Source organism: Salmo trutta, chromosome 9 (genome assembly GCF_901001165.1).
Source record: "Salmo trutta chromosome 9, fSalTru1.1, whole genome shotgun sequence".
NCBI lineage: Eukaryota > Metazoa > Chordata > Actinopteri > Salmoniformes > Salmonidae > Salmo > Salmo trutta.
The window spans coordinates 13,718,449-13,733,454 of record NC_042965.1 but is presented as its reverse complement, the minus strand read 5'-3'; the positions used below and the strand labels follow the sequence as shown (position 1 = coordinate 13,733,454).

At 43.4% G+C, this 15,006-nt stretch overlaps 2 protein-coding genes across 4 annotated transcripts in view; one reads left to right on the top strand and one right to left on the bottom strand.

The window, feature by feature from the left end:
- LOC115199938 (multiple epidermal growth factor-like domains protein 9) overlaps nt 1-12,794 on the bottom strand; it is a 34,293-nt gene extending 21,499 nt beyond the window's left edge. Inside the window, exon 1 of the mRNA XM_029762500.1 lies at nt 12,026-12,794. Coding sequence (XP_029618360.1) covers nt 12,026-12,578 — 553 coding nt within the window. The 5' untranslated portion in view covers nt 12,579-12,794. The remainder of the gene's footprint in view (nt 1-12,025) is intronic.
- LOC115199941 (serine/threonine-protein phosphatase 6 catalytic subunit) overlaps nt 1-15,006 on the top strand; it is a 44,608-nt gene that overhangs the window by 25,535 nt on the left and 4,067 nt on the right. Inside the window, exons 1-3 of one of the 3 annotated variants that reach the window (XM_029762502.1) lie at nt 13,281-13,562; nt 14,198-14,293; nt 14,430-14,495. In XM_029762502.1, coding sequence (XP_029618362.1) covers nt 13,488-13,562; nt 14,198-14,293; nt 14,430-14,495 — 237 coding nt within the window. In that variant the 5' untranslated portion in view covers nt 13,281-13,487. Of the gene's footprint in view, nt 1-13,280; nt 13,624-14,197; nt 14,294-14,429; nt 14,496-15,006 lie in introns of those variants that run through there. The other 2 variants (XM_029762504.1, XM_029762503.1) reach the window with 2 other exon arrangements.

The window sequence follows — 15,006 nt, the reverse complement described above, 5'->3', positions numbered from 1 at the left end:
TGAAGATCAAAGGTTAGTGAATATTTTAGCTGTATTTTTGTTTTTTGTGAGGCATGTCCTTGCTTGGAAAATGGCTGTGTAGTTTTTCTTGTGAAGTTTATGTCCTAACATAATCTAATTTTATGCTTTCGCCGTAAAGCCTTTTTGAAATCGGACAATGTGGTTAGATTAACGAGAAGTTTATCTTTAAAATGGTGTAAAATAGATTTTTGCTGTTTTGTATTTCGCGCCATGCTATTTCACTGGCTGTTGATAGTGTGTACCGCAGCCCATAGAAGTTAAAAAACACCCTCTGTGTTCTGTTAGACAAGTAACTCTTTATCCACATTATAGCAAGGGGTGTAAAGCCATAACACAAGTTTTCCCAGCAGCAGACTATGATCAATAATGTCAAAAGCTTCACTGAAGTCTAACAAGACAGCTCCCACAATCATTTTATCATCAATTTCTCTCAGCCAATCAGTCATTTGTGTAAGTGCTGTGCTTGCTGAGTGTCCTTCCCTATAAGCATGCTGAAATTCTGTTGTCAATTTGTTTCCTGTAAAATAGCATTGTATCTGGTCAAACACCATTTTTTCCAGAAGTTTACTAAGGGTTGGTAACAGGCTGATTAGTCGTCTATTTAGCCAGTAAAGGGGGCTTTACTATTCTTGTGTAGCGGAATGACTTTAGCTTCCCTCCAGGCCTGAGGGCACACACTCTCTAGTAGGCTTAAATTGAAGATGTGGCAAATAGGAGTGGCAATATCGTCTGCTATTATCCTCAGTAATTTTCCATCCAGATTGTCAGACCCCGGTTGCTTATCATTGTTGATAGACAACAATAATTGTTTCACCTCTTCCACACTGACTTTATAGAATTCAAAAGTACAATTCTTGTTTTTCATCATTTGGTCCGATATACTTGGATGTGTGGTGTCAGCGTTTGTTGCTGGCATGTCATCCCTAAGTTGGCTTATCGTGCCAATGAAAAAGTCATTAAAAGTAGTTTGCAATATCAGTGGGCTTTGTAATGAATGAGCCATCTGATTCAATGAATGAAGGAGCCGAGTTGGCTTTTTTCCCCAAAATTTCATTTAAGGTGCCACAAAAAATTTTACTATCATTTTTTATATAATTTCTTTGTTTCATAGGTGTAGTATTTTTCTTTAGTTTAGTCACATGATTTCTTAATTTGCAGTATGTTTGCCAATCAGTTGGGCTGCCAGACTTAATTGCCATACCTTTTACCTCATCCCTCTCAACCATACAATTTTTCAATTCTTCATCAATCCAAGGGGATTTAACAGGTTTTACAGTCATTTTCTTAATGGGTGCTTGCTTATAAGTAACTGGAATAAGTAGTTTCATAAATGTGTCAAGTGCATCATCTGGTTGCTCCTCATTACACACCACAGACCAGCAAATATTCTTTACATCATCAACATATGCATCACTACAAAACCCCTACATTATACACTATATTAGGCCCAGCATTTAGAACTTTGGTTTTCCTAGATATGGCTATTATATTGTGATCACTACATCCTATGAATTTGGATACTGCTTTAACGCAAATATATGCAGCGTTAGTAAAGATGTGATCGATAGATTGATGATTTAATTCCTGTGCTGTTTGTAACTACCCTGGTAGGTTGACTGACAACATGATCCAGGTTGCAGGCACTGGTTACAGTTTGAAGTTTCTTCCTGTGTGGGCAGCTTGATATTTTAAATCACCCAGAAAATATACGTCTCTGTTGACATCGCATACATTATCAAGCATTTCACACATATTATCCAGATACTGACTGTTAGAACTTGGTGGTCTATAGCAGCTTCTCACAAGAATGGGCTTTAGGTGAGGCAGATGAACCTGTAGCCATATTACTTCAACAGTATTTAACATTAGATCGTAAGCTTTACAGGAATGTGGTTCTGAATATACAGTCGTGGCCAACAGTTTTGAGAATGACACAAATATGAATTTCCACAAAGTTTGCTGCTTCAGTGTCTTTAGATATTTTTGTCAGATGTTACTATGGAATACTGAAGTATAATTACAAGCATTTCTTAAGTGTCAAAGGCTTTTATTGACAATTACATGAAGTTGATGCAAAGAGTCAATATTTGCAGTGCTGACCCTTCTTTTTCAAGACCTCTCTAATCCGCCCTGGTATGCTGTCACGCCCTGACCTTAGAGATGCTTTTTATTCAATATTTTGGTTAGGTCAGGGTGTGACTAGCGTGGGTACTCTAGTTTTGTATTTCTATGTTGGCCTGGTATGGTTCCCAATCACAGGCAGCTGTATCTCATTGTCTCTGATTGGGGATCATATTTAGGCAGCCTTTTCCCACCTGTTGTTTGTGGGATCTTATTTTGAGTCAGTGCATGTTGCACCTCTGTCGTCACAGTTTTTTTTTTTTTTTTTTTCCCCCCTTGTTGTTAGTTGTAAAGTTTCACTAAAATAAAATGTGGAACTCAGAGCACACTGTGCCTTGGTCCTTCTCTACACACAATCGTGACAGAATATCCCATCAAACCAGGACCAAGCAGCGTGTCCGGGAGGAAATGGTATCCTGGTCTTTGGAGGAGATCAGGGAGAAGACATCCTGTGCCTGCTCCCTGCACTCGCCCTGAAGTGCATGTCATCAGTCTGGTGCCACCTGTCCCTGCTCCACGCACCAGGCCTCCAGTGCGCCTTCACAGTCCAGGACTCCCGGCGACAGTTCCCAGTCCGGAGCTTCCGGCGACAGTTCCCGGTCCGGAGCGTCCTGCGACGATCCTCGCACCAGAGTCGCCACCGAAAATGGCGGATCCGCGAGCGGAGCAGGGTTTACGTCCCACACCGTAGCCGCCACCGAGGCTAGATGCCCACCCGGACCCTCCCCTATAGAGTCAGGTTTTGCGGCTGGAGTCCGCACCTTTGGGGAGGGAGGGGGGGTGGGGGGTACTGTCACGCCCTGACCTTAGAGATCCTTTTTATTCTATATTTTGGTTAGGTCAGGGTGTGACTAGGGTGGGTACTCTAGTTTTGTATTTCTATGTTGGCCTGATATGGTTCCCAATCAGAGGCAGCTGTATCTCGTTGTCTCTGATTGGGGATCATATTTAGGCAGCCTTTTCCCACCTGTTGTTTGTGGGATCTTATTGAGTCAGTGCATGTTGCACCTCTGTCGTCACGGTTTGTTGGTTGTTTCTTTTTCCCTTGTTGTTAGTTGTAACGTTTCACTAAAATAAAATGTGGAACTCAGAGTACGCTGCGCCTTGGTCCTTCTCTACACACAATCATGACACATGCTGTCAATTAACCTCTGGGCCACATCCTGACTGATGGCAGCCCATTCTTGCATAATCAATGATTGGAATTTGTGGGGATTTTGTTTGTCCACCCACCTCTTGAGGATTGTCCACCCGCCTCTTGAGGATTGACCACAAGTTCTCAATGGGATTAAGGTCTGGGGAGTTTCCTGGCCATGGACCCAAAATATCGATGTTTTGTTTCCCGAGCCACTTAGTTATCAATTTTGCCTTATGGCAATGTGCTCCATCATGCTGGAAAAGGCATTGTTCGTCACCAAACTGTTCCTGGATGGTTGGGAGAAGTTGCTCTCGGAGGATGTGTTGGTACCATTCTTTATTCATGGGTGTGTTCTTAGGCAAAATTGTGAGTGAACCCACTCCCTTGGCTGAGAAGCAACCCCACACATGAATGGTCTCAGGATGCTTTACTGTTGGCATGACACAGGACTGATGGTAGCGCTCACCTTGTCTTCTCCGGACAAGCTTTTTTCCGGATGCCCCAAACAATCGGAAAGGGGATTCATCAGAGAAAATGACTTTACCCCAGTCCTCAGCAGTCCAATCCCTGTACCTTTTGCAGAATATCAGTCTGTCCCTGATGTTTTTCCTGGAGAGAAGTGGCTTCTTTGCTGCCTTTCTTGACACCAGGCCATCCTCCAAAAGTCTTCGCCTCACTGTGCGTGCAGATGAACTCACACCTGCCTGCTGCCATTCCTGAGCAAGCTCTGGAATGGCAGAGCTCTCCCGATCCCGCAGCTGAATCAACTTTAGGAGACGGTCCTGGCGCTTGCTGGACTTTCTTGGGCGCCCTGAAGCCTTCTTCACAACAATTGAACCTCTCTTCTTGAAGTTCTTGATGATCCAATAAATGGATGATTTAGGTGCAATCTTACTGGCAGCAATATTCTTGCCTGTGAAGCCCTTTTTGTGCAAAGCAATGATGACGGCACATATTTCCTTGCAGGTAACCATGGTTGACAGAGGAAGAACAATGATTCCAAGCACCACCTTAATTTTGAAGCTTCCAGTCTGTTATTCAAACTCAATCAGCATGACAGAGTGATGTCCAGCCTTGTCCTCATCAACACTCACACCTGTGTTAACGAGAGAATCACTGACATGATGTCAGCTGGTCCTTTTGTGGCAGGGCTGAAATGCAGTGGAAATATTTTGGGGGGATTCAGTTAATTTGCATGGCTAAGAGGGACTTTGCAGTTAATTGCAATTAATCTGATCACTCTTCATAACATTCTGGAGTGTATGCAAATTGCCATCATACAAACTGAGGCAGCAGACTTTGAAAATTTATATTTGTGTTTTTCTCAAAACTTTTGGCCACGACTGTAGACCGCAACACCACTTCCGTTGGCATTTCTGTCTTTTTGGTAGATGTTATAACCATGTATTGCTACCACTGTATCATCAAAGGTATAATCTAAGTGAGTTTCAGAGATAATCGGAATATGAATGTCATCTGTTACAAGCAAGTTATTGACTTCATGGACCTTGTTAATATGGGCTATGTCATCTGTTACAAGCAAGTTATTGACTTCATGGACCTTGTTAATATGGGCTATTTTTAGCACTTTTCTGGGTTGCTTTACTGGGAAGCTTATCAGAGGTAGACTTACTCATGTTATTTACATTGGAGCTGATAGTGCAGGGTGAGCTGCATAAAGTGGTCTTCCTAATATTGCACACCGCCTCAGTGCTAACAGTGTAACTCTGGTTTATAGGCTCATGATTACTGCTTACAATAGCTGTAGGATAAACAGATGTATTCGGTGCAATTAAGGGTACATAAATTAGATTACCTACATTTGTGTTCGCCAATGCCCCTAAGATCATGTACATTTGATGCCGCATTATGACGACTCATTGTCACAATGGTAGGGATTAACTGAGCTGGTCTTGGATCATTTACCAACGATGGTACTGGACCTGAAATTATTGGCCGTTTTGTTTTAGTATTTTAATGCTAAAATATTTTTTTTTAAATCAATTTTCAAATGTTCCGAGCTAGCTCTCCTGATGTCGCTTGACTCCACATGGACTACGACAGTGTCAGCTCCCGGCATCTGTGGTAGAACGGTAGGAAGCAGCCTTGTTATGTCCTGTTCTCGTGCTCCTGTGTAGAACAGGGTTTTTGCCTTGGGGACCGAGATGTTTTTCACCATAGAGCTGCCTATGATGACAGTTGGTGATGTTGAATGGGCCGGTCTCTCAGGTAGCCTCACGGTCTGGTGAGACTGGGAGCTCTGAGGATCTGAACCCGAGATAGAAGCCACCGGAGAGGGAGACAGAGCCGAGGACAAAGACGCAGGTACCTCTGGATCCGATCTTAATTGGGAAGCCACCAAGGACGAAGGCGCCGGAACCTCTGGATCCAGGGCGGCAAAGCTGGTTCTGGTCTGTGTCAGTTCCAGGCTCAACATCTCCATGGAGACCCCCATTGCCAGAGGTCGCCTTCTTCGACTTCCAAGGCGAGTGACGTTCCTACATGGCTGGTTGGTTGGGTCAAGATCAGCTCCATTCTCCAGGGAAGGGGGAGACCCCTTCGGGGATGGAACCCTGCCTTGCAACGGCCAGTCGGCTGTGGAAAGCCGACACAGCGGCGAAACTTCCACCAGACCAGAGCGGCATCCAGCTACTGGGGTGGAAGAAAAATAGGTAGGTGGGCGTGGGTTCCCCAGTAGCTTATGTAGGTTTGCTACTTGCTTGCTAAAAGTAGCTACTTCACTCCTGTAGTCCTTCGCAAGCAAGCAGTTGCTACATTGAAAGTCAGCGTGGTCCACATTCTCCCGGAACAAAGCAAAGTAAACGCAGCTCCTGCAATGCTGGAAATGTTCAATAGCGGGCTCCATTTGAGACCGCCGAGCCAGCTAGGCTAGCTGGGCTTTTGCGTCTCTCCCCCTATACAGAATCTGGCAGGACCCCGGGACAGATAGCAGCACTCACAGCAATTTATCCCAACACAGCTGCAGGATTCAAAATAAAATAACAGTATATAAAAACACTGTCAGCTCTTAAACCAAGGTCTTTAGTTCAGGTTTCAGTTTCGTCGTTCGACAGCATTCAACAACAACAAACATAGGTGTGTTGAACCTGCCTGTGGTTGCGGTGGGGATATGTATGCATACACCCAGTCACTACAAAAATACAGGTGTCCTCCCTAACTCAGTTGTCAGAGAGGAAGGAAACCGCTCAGGAATTTCACCATGAGGCCAATAGTGACTTTAAAATTTAATAGCTGTGAAAGGAGAAAACTGAGAATGGATCAACAACATTGTAGTTCTCCGCAATACTAACCTAGTTGGCAGAGTGAAAAGGAAGCCTGTACAGAATAAAAATATTACAAAACATGCATCCTGTTTGCAACAAGGCACTAAAGTAATACTGAAAAAATGTGGCAAAGCAATTAACTTTTTGTCCTGAATACAAAGTATTATGTTTGGGGCAAATCCAATACAACACATTACTGAGTACCACTCTTCATTTTCAAGCATAGTGGTGGCTGCATTAAGTTATGGGTATGCTTGTAATCTTTAAGGAGTTTTTCAGGATAAAAAAGAAATCGAATGGTGCTAAGTACAGGCAAAATCCTAGAGGAAAACCTGGTTCAGTCTGCTTTCCACCAGACACTGGGAGATGAATTCTCCTTTCAGCAAGACAATAACCCAAAACACAAGGCCAAATAGACACTACAGTTCAGTGGAGGCTGGTGGGAGGAGCTATAAGAGGACGTGCTCATTGTAATGACTGAAATGGAATGGAGTCAAACGTGTTTTCCATGTGTTTGATACTGTTCGATTTATTCCATTCCAGCCATTACTATGAGCCCGTCCTCCTATAGCTCCTCCCACCAGCCTCTACTGCTGGAGTTGCTTACCAAGACCACATTAAAATGTTCCTGAGTGGCCTAGTTACAGTTTTGACTTAAATCGGTTTAAAAATCTATGGCAAGACTTGAAAATGACCGTCTAGCAATGAACAGCAACCAACTTGACAGAGCTTGATGAATTTTTTAAAGAATGTGCAAATCACAGGAGGTTGGTGGCACCTTAATTGGAGAGAGTGTGCTTGTGTTAATGACTGGAGTGGAATAAGTGGAATGGTATCAAATACATCAAACACATGGTTTCCAGATGTTTAATTCCATTCCATTTGCTCTGTTCCGGCCATTATTATGAGCCTTCCTCCCCTCAGCAGCCTCCTGTGGTTCACCCTGACCACCTTCTGAAGTGGTCAGACAGTTCTGAACACAATCAGACCACAAGCGACTTTGTTACTTATGCAAATGAGATATTTCGGCATATCATTTTCAATACATTTGCAAAAATGTCTAAAAACATGTTTTCACTTTGTCATTAAGGGGTATCGTGTGTAGATGGATGAGAAAAAATATTTTATACATTTTGAATTCAGACTAACACAACAAATGTGGAATAACTCAAGGGGTATGAATACTTTCTGAAGGCACTGTACATGCTAGAACGTTCCAATGGTCATGTCTACACTTGACACTTACATGCGACTTCTGCTATCAGAATACGAATCTCGCATTGAAAAGACAAAAAAGTCGCTTTGTGGTCTGATTGTGTTCAGATCTGTCTGTGGTCAGGGTGCATTGTGTGCGGATTTCTCCTCAGTCTGGGTGCAATCAGGCTACCGAAAGCGCATACAGTGGGCGACGTTGCTTGCTATATTAGCTTGCTGGCTAGCTACAGAGGTTAGCTGGCTACTTAGCTACAGTAGGTAGCTACTGCCATAAGCTGTTTTGTTATTATCATATTTTGCCTATTCCACCATTGTAGAACGCATACTGGCATTTGAATATTGCGCGGGAATGGACACAATGTGGACATGGTGGACACATTTAAATGTAAATGTAGATCCACGACGTGTTCAGAAATTGATATTTAATACATTTTGAATTAAGGCTGTAACACAACATAATGTGGAATAAGTAAATTGATATGAATATTTTCTGAAGGCACTGTACATGCTAGAACACGCCAATACCATCTCGCTAGCTCATGCTTGGCTCTGCCCACCTCCCTTCTTCTGCGCATTATGATTCATTTGGAAACAATAGGCTGTGGTCTATCTTGGGTTAGTTATAAAAATATTTGGTAGTAGTTAGCTGGCAGCCTGGCTAGCTGGCTTTAGCCTGGCTAAAAACATAGCAAGCTAGTTAGCCTTTTCCCACATCTGCATGTGAATTAGTCAGATTTATAATAGAAAAATATGCCCTGGCCTCCCGAGTGGTGCAGCGGTCTAAGGCACTGTATTGCAGTGCTAGAGGCATTATTACAGACCCAGGTTCATTCCCTGGGGAGGGTTTGGCCTGGGGGGCTTTACTTGGCTCATCGCACCCTAGCGTTGAGGTCATCATGTTTTGGTCATGGAGAAAAAAAACACATGGCTAGCTAGTTAGCTACAGCAGGTTCTACCATTTCACAATAGGTGATGCGTATTACAAGAAGCTGCCCCTTTTGTGACAAAAAAAGGCATTGCAACACTGCGAATCTCCCGTCTGCGTAGAGCATGTAATAAGCTTTACTTAACGGCCTTGTTGCAAACAGAATGGATGATTTGGAGGGGATTTTTTAAACAAGCTTCCTTCCTTTCACTTTCATACAGGTCAGTAATGTGGAATGAATACAATGTTCAAACCAAATACAACAGGTGTAGACCTTACCGTGAAATGCTTACTTACAAGCCCTTAACCAACAATGCAGTTCAAGAAATAGTTAAGAAAATATTTACTAAATAAACTAAAGTGAAAAATAATTATAAAACAAATCAAAAACGAAGGAGGCCTACAAACCTGACTCAGTTACACCAGCTCTGTCAGGAGGAATGGGCCAAAATTCACCCAACTTATTGTGGGAAGCTTGTGGAAGGCTACCCGAAATGTTTGACCCAAATTAAACAATTTAAAGGCAATGCTACCAAATACTAATTGAGTGCATGTACTTCTGACCCACTGGGTATGTGATGAAAGAAATAAAAGCTGAAATAAATCATTCTCTCTACTATAATTCTGACATTTCACATTATTAAAATAAAGTGGTGATCCTAACTGACCTAAGTAAGGAAATTTTTTACTAGGATTAAAAGTCAGGAATTGTAAAAAACTGAGTTTAAATGTATTTGGCTAAGGTGTATGTAAACTTCCCACTTCAACTGTAGGTCCTGGATGTCAGGAAGCTTGGCCCCAGTGATGTACTGGGCCGTAAGCGCCTTACAGTCAGATACCGAGCAGTTGCCATACCAGGAGGTGATGCAACCGGTCAGGATGCTCTCGATGGTGTAGCTGTAGATGTGGACACCAAGGAACTTGAAACTCTCGACCCGCTCCACTTCAGCCCCGTCAAGGTTAATGGGGGCCTGTTCAGCCCTCCTTTTCCTATAGTCCACGATCAGCTCCTTTGTGTTGCTCACATTGAGGGAGAGTTGTTGTCCTGGCACCACACAGCCAGGTCTCTGACCATCTCCCTATAGGCTGTCTCATCGTTGTCGGTGATCAGGCCTACCACTGTTGTTTCGTCAGCAAACTTAATGATGGTGTTTGAGTTGTGCTTGGCCACGCAGTGATGGGTGAACAGGGAGTGCAGGATGGGATTAAGCACGCACCCCTGAGGGGCCCCAGTGTTGAGGATCAGTGTGGCAGATGTTTTGTTGCCAACCCTTACCACCTGGGGGCGGTCCGTCAGGAAGTCCAGGATCCAGTTGCAGAGGGAGGTGTTTAGTCCCAGGGTCCTTAGCATAGTGGGCACAGGGAATATGGTGGTTTGTTTGAAACATGTAGGTATTACAGACTCAGTCAGGGAGAAGTTTAAAATGTCACTGAAGACACTTGCCAGTTGGTCAGGGCATGCTTTGAGTACACGTCCTGGTAATCCGTCTGGCCCCGCGGCTTTGTGAATGTTGACCTGTTTAAAGGTCTTGCTCATATGGGCTACAGAGAGCATGATCACACAGTTGTCCAGAACAGTTGGTGCTCTCATGCATGCTTCAGTGTTTCTTGCCTCGAAAGCAAGCATAAAAGGCATTTAGCTCGTCTGGTAGGCTCGCGTCACTGGGCATTTCGCAGCTGGGTTTCCCTTTGTAGTCCGTAGTATTTTTCAAGCCCTGCAACATCTGACGAGTGTCAGAGCCAGTGTAGTAGGATTCAATCTAAGTCCTGTATTGATGCTTTGCCTGTTTAATGGTTCATCTGTGGGCATTCTTACAAGCATCTGGATTAGTGTCCCGCGCCTTGAAAGCGTCAGCTCTAGCCTTTAGCTCGATGCGGATGTTGCCTGTAATCCATGTTGTTGATGTCTTTGTATTTTCAAGTATTGTGGTGCCAGCATCATGTTATGGGTAGGCTTGTCACCGGAAAGGACTGGGGAGTTTGTTAGGATCAAAATAAATATGAAAGGAGCATAAGAAAATCCACCCAGTCTTCTGAAAATCTGAAAACCTAACCCAAGGATAGAGTGGGGCAATTCCAGAATGGATTTCCAAGAGGTGTTGAGTGTTCCTGAATGGTCACTTCTCCATCCTGATTTTAAATCTGCTTTAAAAAATTCATTCCCTAAGAGTTGTCCTAGGTTGGTAGAATCTTATTCAAAATGATTCCCAGCTGCAATCAATATATTCTAATTTGGTATTTCTTAGTAATTAGGACATTTTTATATAATTGTTCTTTCTTTTTGAAAATGTGGATTAGGAAGTGTACATCTATGGGGTGGGGGGGATCACATTTAATCCCTTTTTACATTCAATTTTAAGGCAGTAAAATGTGAAGAATGTGGAAGGGGTGTGTAGACTTTCAAGTGTTGCTCACCCCAAACTCTACATTGGAGGGGACGGAACGTTTATCGTCATGCAGTACTTGAACCGCAGAACAGCGGGGCCAGAGACGGGGGAGGTGGGAGACAACATAAACCGCTAAGGTTGTAACAGTGCTGGCTCATTCATGTCTTGGTCTGCTCATTTTGATTGGATGTGGGGTAACATTCCCGTCCCCCATCGGTCTAAGGATGTTAAATAGACACAAAGGCCACGGGGATCAAACCACTGTCCAAACGGACACGTGTTGTCTGCTTGTAGGAAAAATAAACCATATCATGGTGGCAATTATATGCAGACATGGAGAAGTCTGTGTGGATGGATGAATAAAAACAAGGGATAAACAGCCTCCCCCTTCCCTCTCCCATGCAATCACCATAATATCTGACACACTTATGCATGTCACATACATAGCCTACCTAATAAAGGCCCCACCATCTCTGGGAGCGCCAAACGTAGCCTATAGTAATACTACTCTGGAACCAGTATGTCCTAATTCATATGGATCATTTAGTTACGTCTGATCATTTTGCAAGGAGACCGCCGTCCATGGTTTGAGGTCCACGATCTATTGTTTCTACAATCTCAGTTTCTTCGCCTGCCTGCGCTCTGCGTCAAAAGACATACTGCGGACGTTTTGGTTGTGCCTTTGGTTACATGTTAGATTATTTGTATTTTTTTGCATGAAAAGGGACATTTCTGCAAACATAAGTGAATGTGTGAGGTGATTAAAGGTCAGAGAGTAAAATTCCATATAGGCTATCAGTCTAATGAGGTGTATCCATTGTGGAGGTGTGGCAGAGGGTATTCTATACACAACACAATATAACATAACAATTGATGCGCCTTGGAACATTATATATTTTATTCTTATCACATCTAAGCGCCAACATAGGCTCACCTTGACTATTGTCGGAGGTAATCTTTGCATCGATGTTATCTGAAGACCACGCATCATTTGTCGTCCGCTGAGAAACCATGGAGACCATGGTCTGCAGCGTTTTTTCTGGGGGAAAAACTGATCGCGCATCAGTGGATCTTTTGCTTGAATTTGATGTTCTGGAGCTCAACGCCATTATTTGTTGTCTAGGGGTTGAAATTATTTCTATGCTTGGCTTTGGGGTTATAGGGTCCGTTGTCGGTGGCTGAATTGTGGTTGCGGTTGGCGAGACCGGAATCGTGGAGACCTGTATCGTTTTGCTGGTTGCTCTGGCGGAGACAATTGTGGGGGACGGCGTGAGCCCAGTTACTAGGCCGAGCACAAACCTGTCCTCAGGTAAACGATTGGGCAAGGTGGTGTAGAGCTGCTCCAAGCTCTCGGATCCTGAGCGAGGCTTCCTGGAGATAGGCGACGCATTGTAGGAGTTGATGCGAGGTGCAGCATCAGAAAATCCAATATACAAAATAAATAGCAAAGCCGGGGATATGTACATCATTAAGGCCGTTAACCTCATATTCAATTTCAGCTCTCCATGTAAAGCCTTAGTAATGGTCTGTCTCAGACCTTTCCCTGAATGGACTAGCCTATGCTGTTCGCAATTGCTACCCAGTGATTACGAACCGAACTACCCGCAGCTTCTTGACTTCACTTTCAGTTCAACCTAGCCCAGCGCAATGAAAGGAAACGCTGTGGATTGTCATACCCTTCAGCCAATGAGGGCATTGAGGGGAGGTCTCGTGGTATGGTTAGGTGCGTTTGTTTTCCCATCGCAAAGTCATTTGATTGGTTCAATGCGTAATCGTGAGCCAGTGCGCGATGAGTGCAATGAGTAATATGTTTGATTTTTCATTTGACACACTTTAAAACAAATATAAATAATCTAAAATTACGTTATTTTATGATTATAGCCTAGACTAAACATTACATCCATTCGATTATGGGACATTAGGCCTTGGCTATTCATGAAATAACATATTTAATCGATGTACTCCCTATAAGCTGCAACATTATGAAAAAGTAAGCTATCCAGGACTTTAGGCCTAGACTCGAGAAAAAAAGATGGGGATGTTTATTATGCCTACGCTGTAGCCTAATCACCCATTGTTTCTACTGTGTGCGAGCTCCACTATTGGCCTAAACACCTGTCGTCTACAGTCATTCATCAGCAGTGACATGACCTGCCCAACAAGATCAAGATCAAAGAAACAGAGCTGTTACACTCAATAATTAAGCATTTGATTATATGATTAGATCATCCTTAAAGAGCCCACAATATACATTGTCCGGGGATCTGGGGCCCAAAAGTAGTACATAACCCACACAGCAGATGGCAGCACAACGCAAACTATTCAGTAAATCCGCTAGACGGAATCAAACATGTAGGCTAAGTAGGCTAGAAACATTTTAGCGAACAGCTGATACAATGGCGCCACTGGACCTGGATAAATACGAGGAGATTGCCAAGCAGTGTAAATATTTACCTGAAAACGACCTCAAGGTGAGAATCCCTGCCTTCGCAATGGCGATCACTGAAATAAGGCCGATGAGCAGCACGTACAGTAAGTAGCCTACTTATCAGACCTAAACAATGGCAAAATGGCTATCACTTCTAAATCATAGACTATCTAAGCTGACCTAAAATCACACATACAGACTGTGATGCCATTATAACCAAGAATATGAATTCAATGAATGCCATCATCATGCTCGACGAAATTATTGGTATGATATAAAATGTGCCATTTACAGTAGCTTTTATTTATTTGATGTAACCTTTATTTAACTAGGCAAGTCAGTTAAGAACATTAAGAACAAATTCTTATTTACAATGACGGCCTATCCCTGCCAAACCCTAACGACGCTGGGCCAATTGTGCGCTGCCCTAATTGTGCGCTGCCCTATGGGACTCCCAATCACAGCCGTTGTGATACAGTCTGGAATCGAACCAGGGTCTGTAGTGACTCCTCTAGCACTGAGATGCAATGTCCTAGAGCACTGCGCCTCTCAGGAACTTAGTTGTCACTAGTTTATCGAAGTTGCTATTATGACATTCATTCATTAAATCATTGCTTGGGCATTACATCACATCAGACTCCTCCATATTCTAAGAGTGTGTGTGTTTTGTTTCCTCAGAGGTTATGTGACTATGTATGTGACCTATTGCTAGAGGAATCCAATGTCCAACCTGTGTCCACCCCAGTGACAGTGTGTGGGGATATACACGGGCAGGTAGGCTACTTCATTGACCCTCACAGCCATACAGCATCGTTGCGAAATATTTCTTTTCTTACATTCTATTTCTTTCCCTTCTTTAATTTCCAGTAATTCTGAAGTTAACTTGGTTGTTTCTTCTTCATTCAATTAGTTTTATGATCTGTGTGAACTCTTCAGAACCGGAGGACAGGTCCCAGAGACAAGCTATATTTTCATGGTGGGTATAAACTCAACTATTGTCCCCTCGTCCACTCCCATTTATGTTATTGTTGTCCCCGACTGGATCTGTCTCCGTCCGCCTGTTCATAAGTTAAAGGCGCTACATGGACAATCTGACGTCTGCATTGGCCAAGCAGCATTTACGTGATACAGCCTCTGCAGAAGTCAGGGCATTCATACTTGTTGCGCTTTGCGGAGCAGTGCTGAGCTGTTGTGAAGGATGTTGCCTTCTTCTTCTATGATATAATGGCAGACCACAAACAAATGTGAAAGGTGCATGCCAGCCACCTACTGTGCTTTAGTGTGTGGTCAATCACGGTTTACAACATTTCTAAATCCTCCTACCTAACTCAGTACTTCTGAGAAAATAAAAAAGAGCCCTACTAACTTCTAATAGACCATCCCCCGAATCCCTTCCAAACCTGTTGAACCTCATTGACCCAACACTTCAACATTTCCCTCTCTTCAACACACTTACAACAATATAACAACACATGCTCCACGGTTTA